Raw genomic sequence first — 21,398 nt, 5'->3', positions numbered from 1 at the left:
TATTACAAATAATGCTGCTATGAACATAGTTGAACAAATACTTTTGTAGTATGATAGGGAATCTCTTGGGTATATTCCCAAGAGTGGTATTGCTGGGTCCTGGGGTAGGTTGATCCCGAATTTCCTGAGAAACCACCACACTGCTTTCCATAATGGTTGCACAAGTTTGCATTCCCACCAGCAATGGATGAGTGTACCCCTTTCTCCACAGCCTCTCCAGCAAAGGCTATCAATGGTGTTTTTGATTTTAGCCATTCTGACAGGTGAAAGATGGTATCTTAAAGTTGTCTTGATTTGCATTTCCCTGATCGCTAAGGAAGTTGAGCATGACCTTAAGTGTCTTTTGGCCATTTGAACTTCTTCTGTTGAGAATTCTCTGTTCAGCTCAGTGCCCCATTTTATAATTGGGTTGATTAGCCTTTTACGGTCTAGTTTCTTGAGTTCTTTATATATTTTGGAAATCAGACCTTTGTCAGTTGCGGGGTTGGTGAAGATCTTCTCCCAGTCAGTGGGTTGCCTTTCTGTCTTAGTGACAGTGTCCTTTGCTTTACAGAAGCTTCTCAGTCTCAGGAGGTCCCATTTATTCAATGAGGCCCTTAATGTCTGTGCTGTTGGGGTTATACGTAGGAAGTGGTCTCCTGTGCCCATCTGTTGTAGAGTACTTCCTACTTTCTCTTCTATCAGGTTCAGTGGGTGGCACGATTTTTTAAATTACTGTCTAAGCACTGCTCACTAACCAACGTGCCATTGGCATTCTTATGCTTTTAAATACTAATGCTACAGCACGTATAATTCAGTGTGGCTCAGACAGGGACAAGATAGCAATGTACTCACCCATCTTTCCTTTGTTTCTGTTTTTGGTTGAAACAGCAGAACCACGCCAAGGTATCATATCTAAAGTAGCCAAGTCGACATTTGCGAAAGGTGGAACATAGTCTGGGGTGACTGAAACAGAAGGAGTAATGAACACCAAACACAGTGATCCCATTACCCAAATACATAGAAACAGGCTTCCAAAATCATCACCGGCAGCAGCGAATAACATATACTACTCCAGTCATCTGATGTGGTTTAGGCACAGCAAAATGGAGCTTAGAGAAATATTATAATACAATAACTCATTATGATCCATTAATATAAAACCATTTTTAATAAGAACATGAAATTACCAAACAAACAAAAAGAAACTAAAAATATAACACTTAAAAATCCAAAGATACGCTAGGTGGTGGTGACGCACACCTTTAACCCCAGTATGTTGAAATATGAGCGGCGGCGGGGCTGCGTCCCCAACACCCCGGCCGCTTGACTAGCTCATGCCCGAAATAACAACACACAAACTGTATTCATTTAAAGAACTGCTTGGCCCATGAACTCTAGCCCTTACAGGCTGATTCTCGCACCTGGACTAACCCATTTCTAATGATGTGTGTAAGCACCCCAAGGTGCGCTTACCGGGAAGATTCTAGCCTACATCCATCCGGGATTGGAGGAGCTTCATTGCGTGCATCTGCCTGGGAGAGCTGAGCATGGCGTCTCTGCTCCAGCAGAGCTGTCGGGTCTCTCCGGAAGCAGAGCAGAGTCTGACCTCACTTCCTCTTCCGCCCAGAATTCTATTCTGTTTACTCCTCCCATCTATGTTCCAAGCCATGAGGCCAAGCAGCTGGTTTATTATAACTTAACCAATGAAATCAACAGATTGATATATGACACTCCCACATCACCAGTACTCAGGAGACAGATGCAGGCAGATCTCTGTGAGTTTGAAGCCAACCTGGTCTACATATGACACTCCCACATCACCAGTACTCGGAAGACAGATGCAGGCAGATCTCTGTGAGTTTGAAGCCAACCTGATCTACAAGAGCTAGTTCCAGGACAGGCTCCAAAGCTACAGAGAAACCCTGTGTCAAAACAAAACAAAACAAAACAATCCAAAGATACTAACATTTGGTCACATCATGTTTTGTTTTACATACTATTATTTAAGAAGAGGGCCTGAGGAAGGCTTATTTTCCCCAAAGAATTAAGCTGGCATTTCTTTGTTTTGTTTTTGGGTCTGTCTGTCTATCTCTCTAAGATAGAGTCTCACTATGCAGCCTGGGATGGTATTGAACTCATAGGGATCTGCCTGCCTCTGCCTCCAGAATGCTGAAATTAAAACTGTGTGACACTATACTTAGTCCTAAGCTAACACAAGAAAAAATTATTAATGTGTGTGAGTATTTTGTCCATGTGTATATCTGTGCTCCACATGCATGTCTGGTAGCCACAAAGGCCAGAAGATGGTGCCGAATCCTGTGGAAATGGAGTTATAGACAGTTGTGAACTGCCATGTGGGTACTTTGAACCAAACTTTTCTAGAAGAGCAGCCAGTGCTCTTAAATGTTGAGCCATCTCTCCAGTGCCATAAGCTAGCAGTTAACTTAATGGTCAGAAGGAATGAAAAGACCTTCATCTTTATTGCTGGCCTGTGACTATATTTAAGAAAGCAAAAGTTAGCTGGGTATGGAAGCAAAAACAGGTAGGTTTCTGTGAGTTAGAGGTCTGCCAGGTCTACAATTCAAGTTCTAGACAGCCAGGGCTACATAGACACACTCTGTCTCAAAACCCAAATAGATGAATAAATCTTTAGAAAAACATAAAGGTAAGCTGCTCATCTCCTCAGCACTGATACCTGAGGCTTTGGCCCAGCCTTCCTTACCTGCCAAGTACTTCTCTAGGATCTCCTGAAGTTCCACAAGGTCCTTTAGCCGACTAAGAACTTTGCCCTTCATCTCAGGAGATGTTTGTTGGCAGAAGGCATTCACAACCTGCAAAGCACAAGTTCTATTCACATGTGGACATTAACCTCATTTGCTTTACTTTGCTGGGAATAAAAGGTTCTTTTACTACACTAATTTTTTTTTTTAATATCAAGCATATGAATCTGGTACGGTGGCTTATGTCCATAATACAAATAGTTGGGACACTGAGGCAGGAGCATCACCATGAATTTGAGTAAAGTCTGGTCTACATAGAGAGATGCAGACCAGCCAGTGAGACTGTCTCAATCAAAAAACGTACAATGAAGCAGATATATCTGCATATGAAAGAGTGTGTCACAGAATGTGCTAATCTGGGAGAAAATGAAAAAAACCTCACAGACCAGATTTGTCTTAAACTCAGTATGTGGCTGGGGATAACCTTCAACTCCTGATCCTCCTTCACGACCTCCCAAGTGTTGGAACTAGAGACAGGGACATGTCACCACATAACACAGAGTATGTGATGCTGGGGATAGAAGTGAGGGCTTCATGCATTCATTAGTTTATAGCAGACAATTCGCAGCTGTCTATATTCTAGCAGTTTCCATAAAAGTTACAGATGAATTAAAAACTGTAATGAATGTATGTAATGAAACTGCAAAAAACAATAAAGTATGCAAGAAGTCTAAGATATGCCTTTGTTAACAGAAAAAGAAGAGTATTTCTTCCTGAAGTACTTGTCTAGAAACTATTTAAAACTTGTTCTAAATTCAGAAAGACGTTTAAGAGGAAAATCTGAATTAATAAAGAAAAAAACATTTTAAAAAGGGTTTTAAATTTTTAGTTATTTTTGTGTGTGTGTGTGTGTATTTGATGCGCACATGCACATGGGTGACCTTGAAGACAGGAAAGCCTGGAGCTGGAGTTGCCCTCAGCTGAGCCTCCCGATGTGGGCACTAGGAACCAGACTCTGGTCCTCCAGAAGAGCAGCAAAGTGATCTCAACTTCTGAGTCTATCATCTAGTCCCACAAAGTTTTAAAAAATAAAATGACAAACTGGGAAGTGTTGGCGCACACCTTTAATCCCAGCACTCAGGAGGCAGGTGGATCTCTGTGAGTTCAAGGCCAGCCTGGCCTACAAGAGCTAGTTTCAGGAAAGGCTCCAAAGCTACAGAGAAAACTTGTCTTGAAAAACCAAAAACCAAAATCATAAAAAAAAAAAAAAAGATAAAATGACAATAAAAACCCTCCTTTCTATAATACCATTTGGAAATTATGACTCAGCAACAGAAAGCTAACATAGACTGTAATACAGCTGTGTTCTACCTGGGTCAAAATGCAAGAAAACTAATTTTTAACCCTACTTGTACTTACTACTTTGTTACGCAATTAGCAGAATATTTCAGCAAATCAAGTCTTATTCTATATACTTCCCATGTCCCTTTGGCAGGGTCAGCAACCTTTCTAAGCTTTTACTTCTTTGCCTATAAAGTGGGAACCATTGCATAAATGTGAAGTATAATAGAATCAAAAGGCAGAGGAAGCAAAGAAACACCGCCATTCCCAATGTCCTCAAACACCCTCTGAAGAAGGAAACCATACCTATTTCTCCTTGAGTTCAAAGAGTAAGCAGAGGAGCAGAGGCCTGTGGCAAAAGGAACAGGACGTCCCAGCACAGAAGTGAGGAGCCACTCTGTGGAGAAGTGGGACTGCAGACGGCCTGAGAAGCTGGCTACACAGGGAGGGCTCTAAGTACTCTGACTGGGGACATCAGGAGGACAGATGCTGAGCAGTGGTGGGATGTCTGCCAGAGAAGCACAGTCACTGGGGATCAGGGAGACTTTTAGGGAGCTTGTGTGAGCCAAGAAAAGAAACTACAGATAGGAAGTGAAATATCCCAGGAATTCTGCTCACCTCTCTGAACCAGTTGAAAGTAAGGAATGTGAGTGAACACATAAGTGACCGCTCTTTGGCAGACATGGACTCCAGTTTCTCTCCAGGTTCAAGGTCAGGGAGGAACAGAGGGCAATCTGAGAAAGAGCAAATGTCCCACCTTCCTTTAGTTCAAGGAAAAGAACATGGGTCCTGCCCCCACAGCTACCTACTTCCCCCTTAAGCTCCTATTTGAGGGTTAAGCTTTGTCTTAGTCTCAAAAATCCTTCCATATTAGTGTTAAAATACAGCCATGCTCTTTACCCTATCTTGGCACCTATGGAGGCCTGCTGGAAACTGGACTTCTAAAAGGCAAATACACCTGGAAGGCTATGGGGTAAGGCTATTTTTGCTGGCTATAACTGAGGTCTCCGGAGCCACAGAGAGCATATAACTCTTCTTAATACTTAAGATTTTTTTTTCCCAAAATGAAATGAATCCTACTATGTGCTTATGTATACAAAGCAAAACCCAACAGTGACTCTTGGAGGTGAACCAAACAAAACCAGAGTAATCTAGGGAAAGGAAATGTGGGCCCATAGAAACAGTGGCATGGTTTGTGACAAATTCCTAAGCAGTCTTACTGTAAAGGTCATTGATCATAAATTGTGTATGATGATGTTGCAATTTAAACTAATGAAAAGTAAATACATACAAGCGGGAGGTAAAAGAAAAGAAAGAAAGAGTTGACCACACAGCATTCAGCAACAACTACAAAGAGAATACTGGTTCCACATAAGCTCAATGACTGTAATTTCATTATTACTTATCTAGGAAATTAGAAAGTTCCATTTCACACACACAAGGTACAGGCCTGGCCCTTGCCTACTTCTACCAAAAAACCACAAAGAAAGGATCCAAGAACTACACCCCATACCTAAGAGACCATCAATCTCATCCAAGTTTCCGTTATGTTGTCTTGCCACACAAAGTCTCAGCAGCCGGAAATGGGAAGCCAGGCACAAAGGAGACATCGATCTGGGAAGAAAAAATCCACCTCAGGAACCACAGTCATATTAATCCAAATCTATAGAGCCACTTGTATAATTAAAGAGAAACAGCAAGCACTCAATGAATGCTCAGTAAACAAAGACCTAAAGTACAAGAAGGCAAAGGGTATGTGCAGTGGGAATGAGGCAGAAGTAGGAAAGAGAGAGGCAGAGGAACCAAAGGATGTTCATGGAAAGAAAGAAGCAGGGAACAGCAAACAGCCTAATGTGATATATGCTGACTCTCATGGGCACTGCAAATCTCAATCCCAGGGACCAAGAAAAAAAAGGAATCTGACCACATCCCTCTAATATCTCCAGATACAACATTTCTTGGAAGAAACTTGGATGCGAGGACTCCATAGATTAAAAGAACTATGAAATAGGGCTGGTGAGATGGCTCAGGAGTGAAGAGTGCTTCCTGCTCTTGCAGAGAACCCAGGCTTAGTTCCTAAAACCTACACGGTGGCTCACAACCACTCTAGTTCCAAGGGAGCCAACATATTCTTCTAACCTCCATGGGCTCAACATGCATTTGGAGCAGAGAGACACATGCATGCAGGCACACACACACATATTAAATAAATAAATTCATCCATTTATTAATACTAAGAGAATTTTTTAAAACAGTAGAATTCCCTATGTACATACAAAATACCAACAGAATGGAAAAACAACTAACTTTTGGCTTGGTTCTCGTGAAGTCACTTGACTGATATCTGCAAATTCCCGAAAGAACAGTGGTAGGAGGTTGATGACAATGCCATCTTGAGAGCTGTATTCTTCCAGGCCATAGAGAGCTTTCACAGGAAATGGAAAGTCACTGTAATCAAAAAGAGAATCAAAATCTGATGTCCCAGCTGGGAGGAAAACAAGGCTATGGGGGAAATCACTAGAACAAACCAACTTCAAGCAACAACTGGGAAGAAGCTGTAAGTAGAAGAACAGTGGGGAGCTTTTTAGCAAGTTTACAGCTGGGGTACAGGATGTTAAGGCTGGGGAGGGTGTTAAGCTATACGGGCAGACTTGACTTGAGGGCAAAAGTAGTGTGAAGTTTGTACTAGCTACTGAACTAATACAACTTCCTCCCCAGTACAATCAACCCAGAAGGGAAGCAGCACTTACCCTTCTGGAACAGCACAGAAGTCCACCACAAAGGCATCTTGGAAATCATTAAAGATGGTCTGCCCAACCCATTCCTTCCGGGAGCAAACAAGAATGTTGCGGTGAGGGGTATAGTGCTTTTATAAGCATAGAGAAACTGTCACTAACCTTTCAAAACCTCAGGCTCCTCATTTCTAAAAATGAGGCCATCCACTACTGTGAAGAAAGGAGAGAGTGCACAAAGAGCGCTTCATTTAAGCCTATCACCAACAACCTTGTTGTCATTTTACAATTATTATCATTATTATGTGGAGGAGGCCTCAGGAAAGCCCTGAGAGGGGTGGAGTGGAACAGCTTTCCAGTCTTTTTTATTTTTATTTTTTTAATTTTGTTTTTTTGAGACAGGGTTCCTCTGTGTAACCGCTCTGGTTATTCTGGAACTCATTTCATAGACCAGGCTGGCCTCAGACTCACAGAGATCCACCTGCCTCTGCCTGCTGAGTGCTGGGATTAAAGGTGCCACCACCTTCTGGCTCCCCCCCACCCAGTCTATTTTTATACTGCAACAGAGAGAAAGACTTAATGTGTCATACTTTGTTGCTTTAAGAAAAGGTACTTGGGGTGGGGCTGGAGAGATGGTTTAGTGGTTAAGACCACTGATTGCTCTTCCAGCGGAACCAGGTTCAATTCCCAGGACCCACAGCTCACAACTGTCTGTAACTCCGGTTTCAGAGGACCTGAAACCCATGGCAAAATACTAATGCACATAAAATAAGACACTTGGAATGAGGTATTGGCAGCCCACACCAGTCACCCAAAACTGGGAATAAAGAAGCAGGAGGACTATAGCCAGTTCAAGGGCAGCTGGTTTTTTATCAAAAATCTAGTCAGCCACACACACAGGGAGACCTTGTCTCAAGAACTAGTTCCTACCTGTCACCCCCCCAAAACAAGACATCATTCTTACCAAGGTTTTTGGAGCCAACTTTCTTTCTTGGATCAGATTGGCAAATTCATCATAATAAAGAGAAGAGGCCCAAGGAGAATGCTCAGTACAAGAATGAACCAGTTGTAGCAAAGAAGTCACCTGGAGCAGATGGAGAGAAAAAGCGGTGAGTCTTGGGCTGCCAACCCTTCCTAAATTCGTCCCTGCACTCAGTATTAAGTTCTCTTTCCAATCTCACTGCCAAACTCAGTGAGGCGTTCCTGAGCCTCTTCCCTAGTCGGTCTCTTTCCAAGCATACCTCATAGCCAAAACTAAAACCAAAGCTGGAGTGACAGGCTTCAGTATGGACACTGAGAAGAAGAGGGACAAGGAAGATGAAGAACACTAGTATGTGTCCCAGAGTGAACTTCTGAGGAGTTATCAAGACAACTTGTACCTCGTGCCTGTAATCCTAGCAATTAGGAGGCAGAGACAGGAGAATCCCAGTAAGTTCAAGGCCAGCCTGGTCTACACAGTGAATTCCAGGTCTAGGGCTATATAACAAGACCTTATTTTTAAAAACAGTTACTTGAAGAGATTTTTGAAAGAAGATGTACAAAATACTTCAGCCACACACGTAGCTCAGTGGTAGTGTTTGCCTAGTATATAAGGCCCGGTGTTCCATCCTAGCATTGTAAAAGAAAAACCACAGTACTTCTGGGAAAACAACAGTGACCAGCAGCCAGCCCTGAGGCCGGGCAAACACATCTGACTAGGTTGTAGAAGCTTACCTGTGTGCACCATTCATTGCTCAGGTCAGCTCCCCTCTGGGTTGAATTAGATGGTACACTTCTAGAAACAAGGAATTTTAGTTTCATTTTTGTAAAATTTTGCAATAATTGGCAGTAAGTTTAAGAGTCCTGTCTTCTTTCAGACAAGAATAGAGATAAAATTTCATGAAGATATGGAAAACTACTTATTTTGTTCATATAAAATGTAGGTTTATAGTGAAGCACGATTATCTCCCTTTTTTTGAGACAGGGTCACATTAGGTTGCCAGGCTTATGTCAAACTCCAGCGTGCAACTGATCACTCTGCCTCAGCACCTGGAATTCTGAGGATTCTGCAAACATGTAAGACCAGTTTGTATGTATTGTTAAGGGCACACTAAATTAGTAATAAAAAGAGGATCTTTTTTTTTTGAGATGGTAATGTGACCATGTTGCCCGTCAGCTTTGAACTCCAAGTGAATCTCCTCCCACGTGTCCAGCTAATAAAACAGACTGCTTTCCTTCCCTTCTTCTAGCTGCTATGCTGGTTCTAAGGCTATTTCCTGAGCTCTTAGGAATTCTTGACAAATCATTTCCAAGAAACATGAACTGAACTGTACTGTCAGCGTAAAATGATGCAGCATGAAGCCCCAGCTGATACTTCTTTAGATGCTATAACTGAGGCATCTAAGCACAAGCGAGGAACCATAAAGTAATTGTATTTGAATTACATGTAGCTCCAGACAGGAGTAATACAGCAATAAAGGGCCTAGGTCAGAAGCAGATTATAAACAATGAATATCAGGAGAACCTTACCCTCCATGGAAAGATTTCCAGCTCTGTACCTCCGGGCAACATGATAGTTAATAACTATGATGTAACTCTAGAATTAATGTTCTCAATTAAACATGGTATATATACAGTCAAGATTAGAAGAGAATGGGCTGGGCAGTGGTGCGCACACCTTTAATCCCAGCACTTGGGAGGCAGAGGCAGGTAGATCTCTGTGAGTTTGAGGCCAGCCTGTTCTACAGAGCCAGTTCCTGGACAGCCAGAGCTGTTACACAGAGAAACCCTGTGTCAGGGGTAGGGGGCGGGGGCAGGAAATGGACTGCAGAAACGGTCCAACAGTTAAGAGTGTGTGTGTGTGTTGTTCTTGCAGAGGACCTGAGTTCAATTCCCAGCACCCACATCAGGCAGCTACCATCTGCCTATAACTCCAGGTCCAGGAGGATTTGACAACTCTGGCCTTCATAGGTACCTACACTAATATGCATATACCAGTCTACAAAAACACAATTAAAAATAACAAAAATAACCTTAAAAAGGTTAGAAGGGAACATGGAAAAGAACAGACATGTTTACTTTTTGTGCAGTTTTAAGATAATGGCTGCATACTCTAAGATGTTTGTAAGGCAGCACCTTTACTAGCTGATGTTGAGGCACAGAAACCAGACTCTACAGGAGTACCTGTCTTCTGCCATGACTCCAGCCATGGTGACTGCACCGATGATCCCGATGAGTTTGTATTTGAACACAGTGCTAGAGAGCTGCTTTCGTATCACCAGGTGCATTTCGTCCTGCAATGGGATCAGGACAGAGAAAGAAAAACTGGAGTGACACAGCAGAATGCATCACTATTGGAGCTAAATTCTGTTCTAAGTCTCATTTATTTCTAACTGGTTTATTGTGGTCTGCCAGGATTGCCTAGTGGGTAACTTGCTGCCAAGTGTGACAAACTATGTTTGATCAGCATGCCCGTGGGTTGAAATGAAAGTACCCACTACTAAAAATTTCTTCTGACTTCCACACTTCTCTGCACATGAGGTGCCCTCCCCACAAAATCAAAACTATTTAAAAATAGTTTATTGTATCTCATTATTTTAGCTGTGTATCCATCAAATAATTCTCATGTCCTCGAACAGCTACCATGGCAGCACTGACAGCTGTTGTTGAATGTGTGCCTTGTTCTAGGAGCTTTGTATAATTCGTCTCTGAATTCTAAAACAATTTCCATCTTCTTTTTTGTTGTTGTTGTTCTGTTTGTTTGTTCAAGACAGGGTTTCTCTGTAGCTTTGGAGCCTGTTCTGGCACTCCATCTGTAGACCAGGCTGGCCTGGAACTCACAGAGATCCATCCGCATCTACCTCCCAAGTGCTGGGATTAAAGACGTGCACCACCACTTGGAAGCTGATGCAGGTGGATCTCTTTGAGTTCGAGGCGGACCACAATAAACCATTTAGAAATAAATTTAATGAGGGAAGAAACACATTTACATGTTGAAATCTATAAAACACTGCTAGCTGGGTATGGGGCATAACTTTATAAATAGAATATGAGTTTGAGGCCAGTCTCGGCAACATATAGAAAAATATTGCTGAAAAAAAATGAACAGACTAAAGAATGAAAAGATGTCCTATGTTCCTGGATTGGAACTGATATATTTAATTCTTATTTTAAGTACATTGGTGTTTTGCCTGAATGTATATCTGTATGACGGTGTCGGATCTTGGAGTTACAGATGGTTGTTAGCTGCCATGTGGGTGCTGGAAATTGAACCCAGGTCCTCCAAAAGAGAAGCCAGTGCTCTTAACTACTGAGCCATCTCTCCAGCCCAATATTTAAAAATAACAAAAATGGCTGGGCAGTGGTGGCACACTCATTGCCTTTAATTTCAGCACTCAGGAGGGAGAGGCAGATGGAGCTCCAGAGTTCATGGCCAGTCTGGTCTACAAAGTGAGTTCTAGTACAGCCATCCAGGTCCACCCCAGAGAAACACTGTCTCAAAAAAAAAAAAAAGAAAAGAAAAGAAAGAAAAATTTTGTATATATTTTGCCGCAGTTCAAAACCAAAGTAATGAAGTAACTTTGAATTATCAATATGAAACAATTCCCCAGTACTTTGCTAAATGAAAAAACAGGGTACAGAACCAGAAAGGAAAAGCAGAATGGAGGGACCGTGCAGAAAGCTCTAAACTAGTGACTCTGGTGGCCACAGAAGGCAGGCCAACTGCCTAGAGTAGCAAGGAGCTAGTGTTCACTGCACACCTCTCTACACGCTGTTTTCTGCATGTGTGTATCACCTAGCCAAACAACTTCTAAATTAAAACAAGATGCTGCTTGTCCAAGGCTTCAGACCAGTATGAATTAGGGCCACAAGGTGGCACCACTGCTAGCCCCTGTTAGCTTTCGTCAGTAATTAGTGACTACAATGAAAGCAAGCCTAGGTGAGGTTCAGCTCAGACATTCGGAGACTCCAAGTACTCCATACAAACCTGAAAGACATCTCATGGTTAGCTGATCACAGGCTCAGACCTATCTCTATTCCAAAAGACTAAGATTTCTTTGCTGTTTTTATTTTTTTGAGACACTCATAGTGTAGATCTGGCAGATTGGGATTGGCTGTGAAGAAATAGGCTGACTCACACTCATGGAAATCCATCATTTCTTCTGTCTCCCAAGTGCTAGAAATAAAGACATGAACCACCATACCCAGCTGTTGTCATTTTTGTTTTGTTTTGTTTGTTATATGTGTGATCTCACTAGGAACTGACCAGGAATTAGCTGTATAGCTCAGGCTGGCCTGGCACTAATAATCTTTTTATTTTTATTTTTTAATTTTGAGACAGGGTTTGTACTGTGGCTGTCCTATAACTCGCTATGTAGGTGCTGTTTTTCCTACTCCACAAGGCTGGAGTAACTTAGCTTGGCAAATTCCAAATAAAGATGTTTAAAACATTCATTCTCAAAACATGGCCTCTTACCTGGATATGGTTGCTGGTTCCAGGCTGTTGGCTAAATGCTAGTGTGCTGAGAATACAGAAGATTTTTCGTATTTGCTGAGGGGACATATTCTCCAAATAATCTAAAATTCCCTATGAAAGGGGAAAAAATGCCCAAAATGAGTTTATTAGCTAATATTTCTCTTGTTTTTAAACTTTTAAAAACGTGATTGATTTATTTATTTATGTGAGTGTTTTGCCTGCATATGTGATGCACACATGCATTGCTGGTGCCCGAGGAGGCTAGAGAAAGGCACCAGATTCCCTAGAATAAGAGTTAGGGATTGTTGGGAACCAAACCCACAGCCTCTGCTTTTAACTGCTAAGCCATCTCTCCAGTCCCACTCTCTGGCCCCCATTTTAAACAGAACCATTACCCAGTTATTCCACTCTTCGTATTTTTCCAGGATTCCAAGTCAACACAGGAGCAAGACGTTTACACATCAATGTTTACTGTAGCATGTGGGATCCAGGGCAGTCTGGTCACACATAATGGGGCCCAGGCCGCATAGCTGCTATAGCAGGCAGCATTGGGTTCCAGAAAATGTCATAAGCTCACAACACCCAGGAACAGACCATCCAAAGGAAATTCCTAACATTCCAATCGTTGGAGATAGAATCACATGCCAACACATACCCATTGCTTTTCACCAGAACACCCCTAGACAAATGTCAGTAAATCAGGGGTCCTGAACCTTAGAAATCCTTCACCCCTACCTTTGCAATTATAAAAACCCAACCCCAGCTGAGCTTGGGGCTCTCCAATCACTCCAAATACGATAGACACACTGAGAGTCTGAGTTTGCAAACTTGTGTAAGAGAAAAGGCTTTTTGCTTTTGCATACAGGACTTGGTCTCCTAGTTGGTTTTGGGGGTACTCCATGATCTGGGCATAACACAACACATACACAATAGCTAATTTTACAAATAACATAGGTGCTCATCATAGTGAGAAATGTGGTGGACATGTAATGGAATTTTTTTCAGCCATAAGGAAGAACAAAGTTATGTTGTTTGCAGGAAAATGGATACACATGGAAACGATCATATCAAGTGGATTAAGTCAGTATCAGACATACACTGCAAGTGTATAGATGACTTGTTTGTACTTCTTATACTTTTGTTTTAATATATATATATTTTAAATTTATTATATATACAGTGTTCTGCCTGCAGGCCAGAAAAGGATACCAGATCTCATAATGGATGTTGTGAGACACCATGTGGTTGCTAGGAACTGAACTCAGGATGTCTGGAAGAGCAGACAGTGCTCTTAACCATTGAGCCTTCCTTACACTCTTGACACCAAAGGCAAAGACCAGCCTTTCTACCACAGCATTTAAACATGGCTTAGCATATATAAGTATAGAGAAGTGTTTCTGAATAAATTAATACACAAATAAGATGCATCTTTATATCTACATGCATACATTTATAACTTACCTGTTATCTACCTTTTTACACATCCCTCCCACATTTACAGTGCTCAGTATCTAAAGAATACGAAACAAGTTCTCAATAACTATCAGGGAGCAGTAACTCTGAGATACAGAAAACAAAAATAATTCAGTATTTGACAGTACAGGCAATACCTTAACAAAAACAGCATTCAGCCTCATAGCAGAGGGGTTTAGTACAATCAGCTCAAGGAGGACATCCAACGCAGTATCAACTTCAGCCTCATTCCCACTGCAAATGTGGGTGACTAGGGCACCAACCACTTCCTATACAGGGAGGGCAACAGGACATTAAATTAAAAATAGGACATGGCCATTCTAAAGAGTTCACACCTGAGGCCTTCTTTTCAAAATAAATTTTTTAAATAATTATTTTTATTTTATGTGATCTGGTGTTTTGTCTGCATATATACCTGTATAAGGGTACTGGATCCCCTGGAACTGGAGCTGCCTTATGAGTGCTGGGAATTGAACCCAAGGCCTCTGGAAGAGCAACTTTGTACTCTTACCCACTGAGGCATCTCTCTAGCCCCCACTTGAGCCTTTCTAACCTAGCTTACTATTTTTTACCTAAGTGCCATGAGCATTGGCTTCAGGCCTGTAGTCATGCCAGTGTAACTACACTACCACATAGTCATCCTGGCTCCCTGGACCTTACTCCCTATCCCATGCCGGCCTCAAACATGTAAATCTCCTGTCCCTCAAGTACTAGGATCACAGGAGTAACAACCAGTTTTGACCTACTTTTGGTAATGTATTAGTGGGCTCTCTATCAAACCTTCTTTGGTGTAGGTTTTAGCTATGAGTTAAATTTTACTAAGTTGCAATTGGACTTAGTATATGTTGAAATTTCTTGAAAAGACTACACTTAAGGAGCTGAAGATCTCACAGATTTTGTGAAGAGGACAGGACAGGCGGGCATAATTTCAGGAAAACGTGGCCTCCTTGAAGACTGCACCAAGGTCAAAGCCCACACACATATGTGCATAGTAAAAAATAAAACAAAATGAAATCTAAGTCAAGTTGCTTGAGATATTACATATGAGTGGGACCTTAATGATTTTACACCAAATTTCAACTCTCACAGTTGGGTCCTCCAAGCCAATCTTATTACCTGAGGACAGAGACTAGAACTGATTATTTTCTTTGCTTATGAAACAAGGCCCTGCTGTATACCCCAGTCTGGCCTCAAATTTTTGTTTATCCTCCTCCTTTTGTTTCCTGAAACCTGATTACAACTGAATTTTCTAAGGTGCTTGTCAAAATTATTTCCTCCTCAATGTCATCTAATCACCCAGAATTACCTCAAAGTATACCCAGTTTATTTGAAATGATATCTTTCCATATCCTTGCTTCTTTCAAATAAATATTTTGACATACCTGCTGGCAATAAGTATCAAAAAATTTAAAAGCATATTTGTATAGGAGACTGCCAAACAAAATTATCCTCTGGTCCTGAGAGTGAAACAAAGTCTGAGCCAGTAAGAGAATGGATGGGCAAATATCCTTAAGAACCTGGAAGAAGAAGAAAGAAAAAAGACTAAGGAAATGGTGTCACAGAACCAGATGTGCTAAAATCCACTCCTATCACCACAGAACCTGACGGGGCTCTCAAGTCATCTCCCTGACACTCAGCATTGAACCCAGAGCCTGGAACATGCTAGACAAACACTCTACCACAGAATTACATCTCCAATCCCAATATCTCAATCACTTTAGCTTAAAACAAGAAAATTGTCTTTTGGTGGGTACTGGGGATGGTCTCAAATGTAGTTACAACATGGACTTGAATTCTGACCTTTTGCTTTCCACATCCCAAATGCTAGTATGAATGCCCACCTACAGCAACTTTAAGGAATCTTAATCTTAATTATACCCCAAATAATCCTTCACCATCCTGATTTTTCTCTCAGGACTAGATTCCACAAATGTGTAACAACTTGACCTTGAAATTCACAATAATTAAATTATAAACTTCATATACAGCTCTATTTGTTCAGTTTAGAACTACAAACCAGACTGAATAGATTCCAGTTTCTTTATTCACTCATATACCTCCTGGAACCTGCTCTGTTTCTGTTATGATCAGTCTATGCTACCCAAATGGAATTCTGTATGTAAATGCAGGTCCAAATGTGTGCTGCTGACCATCTGTACCAGTGTATGTGGAGAGCAGAGGTCAACTTTAGCAGTCGTTTTTAGGAGCCATCCATCTTGTGTTTTTGTTTATTTTGGTTTTTTAGACAGGGACCTTCACTTGGATCTGGGGCTCAACAAATGCTATACTGGCTGACCTGATGGAGGAGGGTCATATGTCTATTGGTTAATAAAGAAACTGCCTTGGCCTTTAATAGGACAGAAAATTAGGTAGGCGGAGTAGACCGAACAGAATGCTGGGAGAAAGAAGCCCAGTCAGGCAGTCGCCATGATTCTCCCACCCTACACAGACACAGGTTAAGATCTTCCCTGGTAAACCACCTCGTGGTGCTACATATATTATTAGAAATGGGTTAAAGCAAGATGTGAGAGTTAGCCAGTAAGAGGCTAAAACTAATGGGTCAAGCAGTGTTTAAAAGAATACAGTTTCCGTGTAATTATTTTGGGGCAAAAGCTAGCTGTGCAGGAGCCGGGAGGCAGGAAGCAGCCCGCCACTCCTCACTACACTGACCAGTGAATCTCAGGGACCTGCCTATTTCTACCTCCCAGTACTGTGACTCCTACAGCAGTACTGTGATTACAAATGTGAGTCACCACCAGGTGGTGTTGGCACATGCCTATAATACCAGCATTCGGGAGGCAGAGGCAGGCAGATCTCTTGAGTTCGAGGCCAGCCTAGTCTACAAGAGCAAGTTCTAGAGTTCTAGGACAGGCACCAAAGCTACAGAGAAACCCTGTCTCAAAAAACAAAAAACAAACAAACAAACAAAAAAACAAACAACAACAACAAAAAAAAACCTAAAAACCAACTAAATCAAAACACAAATGTGTGTCGCTGTGCTCAGCTTTTTTTTTTCTTGTGGGTTCTGGGAAAGAATTCAGGTCTTCATGATTGTCTGGCAAGCACTTTATCAACTTAGTTAATTCCCAGGCTTCCAAACCAGGTTCTTTGAACATCTGTTATAGGAAGAGAAGTGACCAGATCCCACTAATAATGCAATATAGACAGACATTAAGGGATCCAAAGTAAATAACGTTAGTAATGCCATCTTCTTTACTGATACTGCTATTTCTTTTAAAAAAGTCAAACCAAAGGAACAAACAAAAAACACAAGTGTGGTAGTACACTGTGGAGGCAGAGACAGGTGGATGTCTATGAGTTCAAGGCCAGCCAAGACTACACAGTGAAACTCTCTAGGAAAAAATAATCAAAACAGATTAAAAAATTATATCAAGGCTAGAAAGGTGGCTCAGCAGTTAAGAATATTTGCTATTCTTCTAACAAGTTTGGTTTCTAACATCCATTTCACAACCTGTAACTCTAGTTCCAGAGGAGCCAATGTCCTCTTCTGGCTTCCAAGAGCATCTGCATGCAAATGGCAAATACACACAGGGATAGAAACACATATATAAAAATAAAAATGAACCTTTTTTTAAAAATCCAAAAGACAAAAGAATTTGGAGTTTGGGTCACAGAAGTTCAAGATAAACCAACTTTGTTAACTTCTTGATAGGTTGAAAGCCAACATTGGTTGGTTTATTAACATCATCGTCTCAACCCAACAAAGCAATCACGTCATTGCACTGAAAAAGCTCAATACTGGGAAAGGTGTCATGGGATTGCCACGTGATGCAGAAATGACAAAAATGTTACCCTCTCAGCACCTGTCCCCCTGCATCTACTCCCTGCTTACCTCACCCTTACCAAGTAATGTGTGGAGAATGTACTGTCCAGCAGCTGTTCTTGAATGCAGCCCGACTGAATCTTGTTTCTCAGCAGCTTTTCAATGCCCTTCTTTGTCTGCGTGCTGGTGCTGTAGATAATGAGCAGCATCGCCACATCCAAAGCCTGTCAGGGAGCAGCAACAGAAGCGGCTCAACACACCAGAACTGCAGCTCAGCTACTTCCCACTAAAACCCAACGACGACACTCGCTGCCTGACTCCACACTGTTACAGGACCCAGAAATACTTTTCAGAGAAATAAAGTGCCACAAATATTATCCTTTGAAAGTTCATAAGAAAATATCAGAATATTAAGAGAGGTGATACTAAAATAGAATTTTGAACATCTTTACATTGTTAAAAAACAGATTAAATCACTTGACAACTAAATTATATACATTTATAATTAGGAAAACTGCTTTATGAAAAGTTACAAAGACTATAAATGTTTACCAATATAGAAAGGTTAATATATTATAATAAATATAATAAAATTATAATTATTTTTGAAGTATACAAAGCCACAAAAACCAGTTATAAGCTAACCCATTTTATTTATTTTTTCTGTACTTTGTTTCTCAAAACTGGGTTTCTCTGTGTAGTCTTGGACGTCCTAGAACTCACTTTGTAGGCCAGTCTGCCCTCAGACTCAGAGACCCACCTGTCTCTCTCTGCCTCTAGAATGCTGGGGTTAAAGACTTGTGCCACCACCAACTGGCTCCGCTAACCCATGTTTTTGACAGAGGAAGCCATTTCTGATACACAGTGACATATGGTGAAGTAAAAAAACAAGCAGCCTACAAAATGCTAAGCACAGTAGGACCCAATGTCGTAAAGACAGTATATAAAAACTACATACACATGCATATACACAGATCTGTGGGTATAGGAGTATGCTGTGCTTATATACACACATAGCTTATACAGAAAAGATAAAACATTTACAAAGAGTATAGAGAAACAGTTCAGTGGTTAAAAGTACTTCTGCTACTCTCGACAGCCAGGGCTTGGTTCATAACCCCATACGGGGTGGTTCACACACCACCGCACTTCTTCCTGCCTCCAGACATTTTAGCACATGTGTGCAAGCACAAACACAAAAATAAAATTTAAAAAACATTTTTTAAAAAATGAAAAAAATTATCTGTAAGAAATGTAAGCAAGGGAAATCTTGTTTTTTCAAAAATGTACCTTTATTTGCTTTGTTTTATTTTCTCAAGACAGGGTTTCTCTCTGTAGATAAGGCTGGCCTCAAATTCACGGAGATCCACCTGTTTCTCACTCCTGAGTGCTGAGATTAAAGGTGTACACCACCACCTGGCCACATATGTAATTTATGTATGTTTTCCAATTTATTAGTGTTTATTATCTATGCAATTAGTAAACAAATAAAGTACACAAAATGTTTATGGTAAGGGAAAATGCATAGAGAATCAAATCTGAATGCAAAACTATAGCCAACCTACATAATAAGATTATCAAAAGAAATGGGCTGGGCAGAGACAGGCAGATTTCTGAGTTCGAAGCCAGCCTGGAATGCAGAGTGAGTTCCTGGACAGCTTGGGCTACACAGAAAATTTCCATTTTTTAAAACAACACCCAAAGTCCAGTTGAAGAGTGGGAGGAATGAGATTATGAGCAAAGAGGTTAAGACCATGATGGGGCACCCACTGAAACAGTCTACCTGAGCTAATGGGAGCTCACCAACACCAGCCAGACTAGGAAGGAACAAGCATAGGACCAAACTAGTCCCTCTGAATTTGGTTGACAGTTGCATGGCTGGGGCTGACTGAGGGGCCATGGCAGTGGCAGCAGAATTTGTCCCTACTGCTTGTACGGGCTTTTTGAGAACCCATTCTCTTTGGAGGGATACCTTGTTAAGACTAGATATAGTAGGGATGGCCTTGGACCTTTCCCAAAGCAATGTGTGTTACCTTCTCTGAGGAGTGGGTGAGGGTGGGGTGGGGTGAGGAGTATATGGAGGGAATGGGAACTTGGAAAAAATATTAAATAATTTAAAAAGCCAACAAAACAAAACAAATCACACAATTGGGTTATAGTGTGATTATTATCTATTCCCCCACAACTATTTTCAAGCTAATCATGGTAGCAAATGCCTGTCATCCCAGTGCTTGGGAGCAGAGGTAGGAATTCAAGGTCAACTTCAGCTATCCAGTGAGTTTGAAGGCAGCTAGATGAGACATTGCCTCAAAAAAACTTGACTGGGCTGGAGAGATGGCTCAGAGGTTGAGAGCACTGGCTGCTCTTCCAGAGGTCCTGAGTTCAATTCCCAGCAACCACATGGTGGCTCACAGCCATCTGTAATGAGATCTGGTGCCCTCTTCTGGCCAGCAAGCATACAGACAGACAGAACACTATACATAATAAATAAATAAATGTTTAAAAAAAACTTGACTATTTTTATCATTTATTCTGTATCACACTTTTAAGACTGTCACCTAATAACTGGACAATCAACAAAATTCCCATAGGACAAAAGATTCCAACCCAAGCAAAACCTTCAGAAGAAACAATCAGTACACAGAAACACAGACATCCAACTTCTTCACAGGAGAGGAGTCTATGGCTAAAAGACAAGTTGGGCTTATGTTTGTGCTTCCAGCACACAGAAGCTGAGGCAGGAGAATCATCCTAATTTTAACACAGTGAATTCTAGGTCAATATAGACTGCAAAGTGTGACACAGACACATACATAGAAACAGAGAGAGAATGTGTGTGTCAGGGGTGGGGGTAACAGATACAGTACCACTGCCCACCTTACACTGTAAGTCTATTCAGGTAAAGCCTATTCAGGTCAGGGCCACATGGGCAGAGTAAAATCAAACAGAGAATGCCCTTGTCTTGACAACTTGGCCTGGTGGGAGGAAGGCCAGCCATAGGCACAGGATCTGAATGACCCAGGCATGGTGCTGCTTTAACTGTAACTTCATGTGGGTGGAACAACCTCCTACTCCCCTACTGAATACTGTAGGCTAAATTCATTTCCAGAATTAGTAGGTAAGAGCAGACCACTCAGCAAGTCACCCCCCGGGTTGTTTTTTCCACACTGCAGGAAAGACAGAAAGAAAGTAGGATAAAATTTTAAGTTCAAAGCAGAAGATTATTACCTTATGCTCAGGTGCTGACTCAATGCGTTCAATTGCCTAGAAAAACAAGTGCCACAATTCTGTATCAGTGGAGTATGTTATTCATGTTTATTCTACATGTCCTGTTCATCAGCCCATCATTATCATTTATAGTTGAATGATAATTTTAAGACTTTTATTTCATCCCAACTCACACATCTATCAGTGACTGACACTCACGGTTGACACTCAATGTTGCAAGGATCTTACCTTAATCCAGGCTTCCGAAATCGTTTTCTCATACCTAATGGCTGACTTGATTACATCAAAGACGAGAACAATACAGTCTTTATCACTGTTTTCTTGATTTCCTGAAGAGCTACAAACAGCAAAGCAGGAAACAATATTTCTTCCACTTACCAGAGAAGACCTTATAAATCTGTTTCTGACTATTAAACAAGGTTCTGGAGGAAGCACCAACTTCATCTGTAAACTACTGAAAAACTTGTACTGTGAACTATGTGGAATTGATCTGAATGGCTAGGAAAGCACACGCACAAACAATTAAAAATCCGTTGTCATGCTACGTGATGTGAATTAATCTTTTTTTAGTATTTATTTATTATGTATACAGTATTCTCCCTGCATGTACACCTGCATGCCAGAAGAGGGCACCAGATCTCATCATAGATGTTGTGAGCCACCATGTGAATGCTGGGAACTGA

The 21,398-nt window shown here is 41.3% G+C and overlaps 1 protein-coding gene across 10 annotated transcripts in view; it reads right to left on the bottom strand.

The window, feature by feature from the left end:
* Positions 1–21,398, bottom strand: part of Fancd2 (FA complementation group D2) — an 85,895-nt gene that overhangs the window by 33,775 nt on the left and 30,722 nt on the right. For 9 of the 10 annotated variants that reach the window (XM_050148420.1, XM_050148419.1, XM_050148418.1 and 6 more), the window contains 15 exons: positions 20,944–21,052; positions 20,716–20,751; positions 17,568–17,711; positions 15,086–15,220; positions 13,841–13,972; positions 12,231–12,341; positions 9,938–10,047; positions 8,489–8,549; positions 7,740–7,859; positions 6,794–6,867; positions 6,351–6,491; positions 5,557–5,657; positions 4,662–4,777; positions 2,705–2,813; positions 835–945 (listed from right to left, as the gene is read on the bottom strand). In XM_050148420.1, the coding sequence (XP_050004377.1) occupies positions 835–945; positions 2,705–2,813; positions 4,662–4,777; positions 5,557–5,657; positions 6,351–6,491; positions 6,794–6,867; positions 7,740–7,859; positions 8,489–8,549; positions 9,938–10,047; positions 12,231–12,341; positions 13,841–13,972; positions 15,086–15,220; positions 17,568–17,711; positions 20,716–20,751; positions 20,944–21,052 (1,610 nt within the window). Of the gene's footprint in view, positions 1–834; positions 946–2,704; positions 2,814–4,661; positions 4,778–5,556; positions 5,658–6,350; positions 6,492–6,793; positions 6,868–7,739; positions 7,860–8,488; positions 8,550–9,937; positions 10,048–12,230; positions 12,342–13,840; positions 13,973–15,085; positions 15,221–17,567; positions 17,712–20,715; positions 20,752–20,943; positions 21,053–21,398 lie in introns of those variants that run through there. The other variant, XR_007592913.1, reaches the window with a different exon arrangement.

The sequence above is a fragment of the Alexandromys fortis genome, unplaced genomic scaffold, assembly GCF_014885135.2.
Source record: "Alexandromys fortis isolate MF-2015 unplaced genomic scaffold, M_Fortis_MF-2015_v1.1 scaffold_59, whole genome shotgun sequence".
NCBI lineage: Eukaryota > Metazoa > Chordata > Mammalia > Rodentia > Cricetidae > Alexandromys > Alexandromys fortis.
Note: the sequence above shows the minus strand (reverse complement) of the source record. Positions and strands in the feature narration are given on the sequence as shown.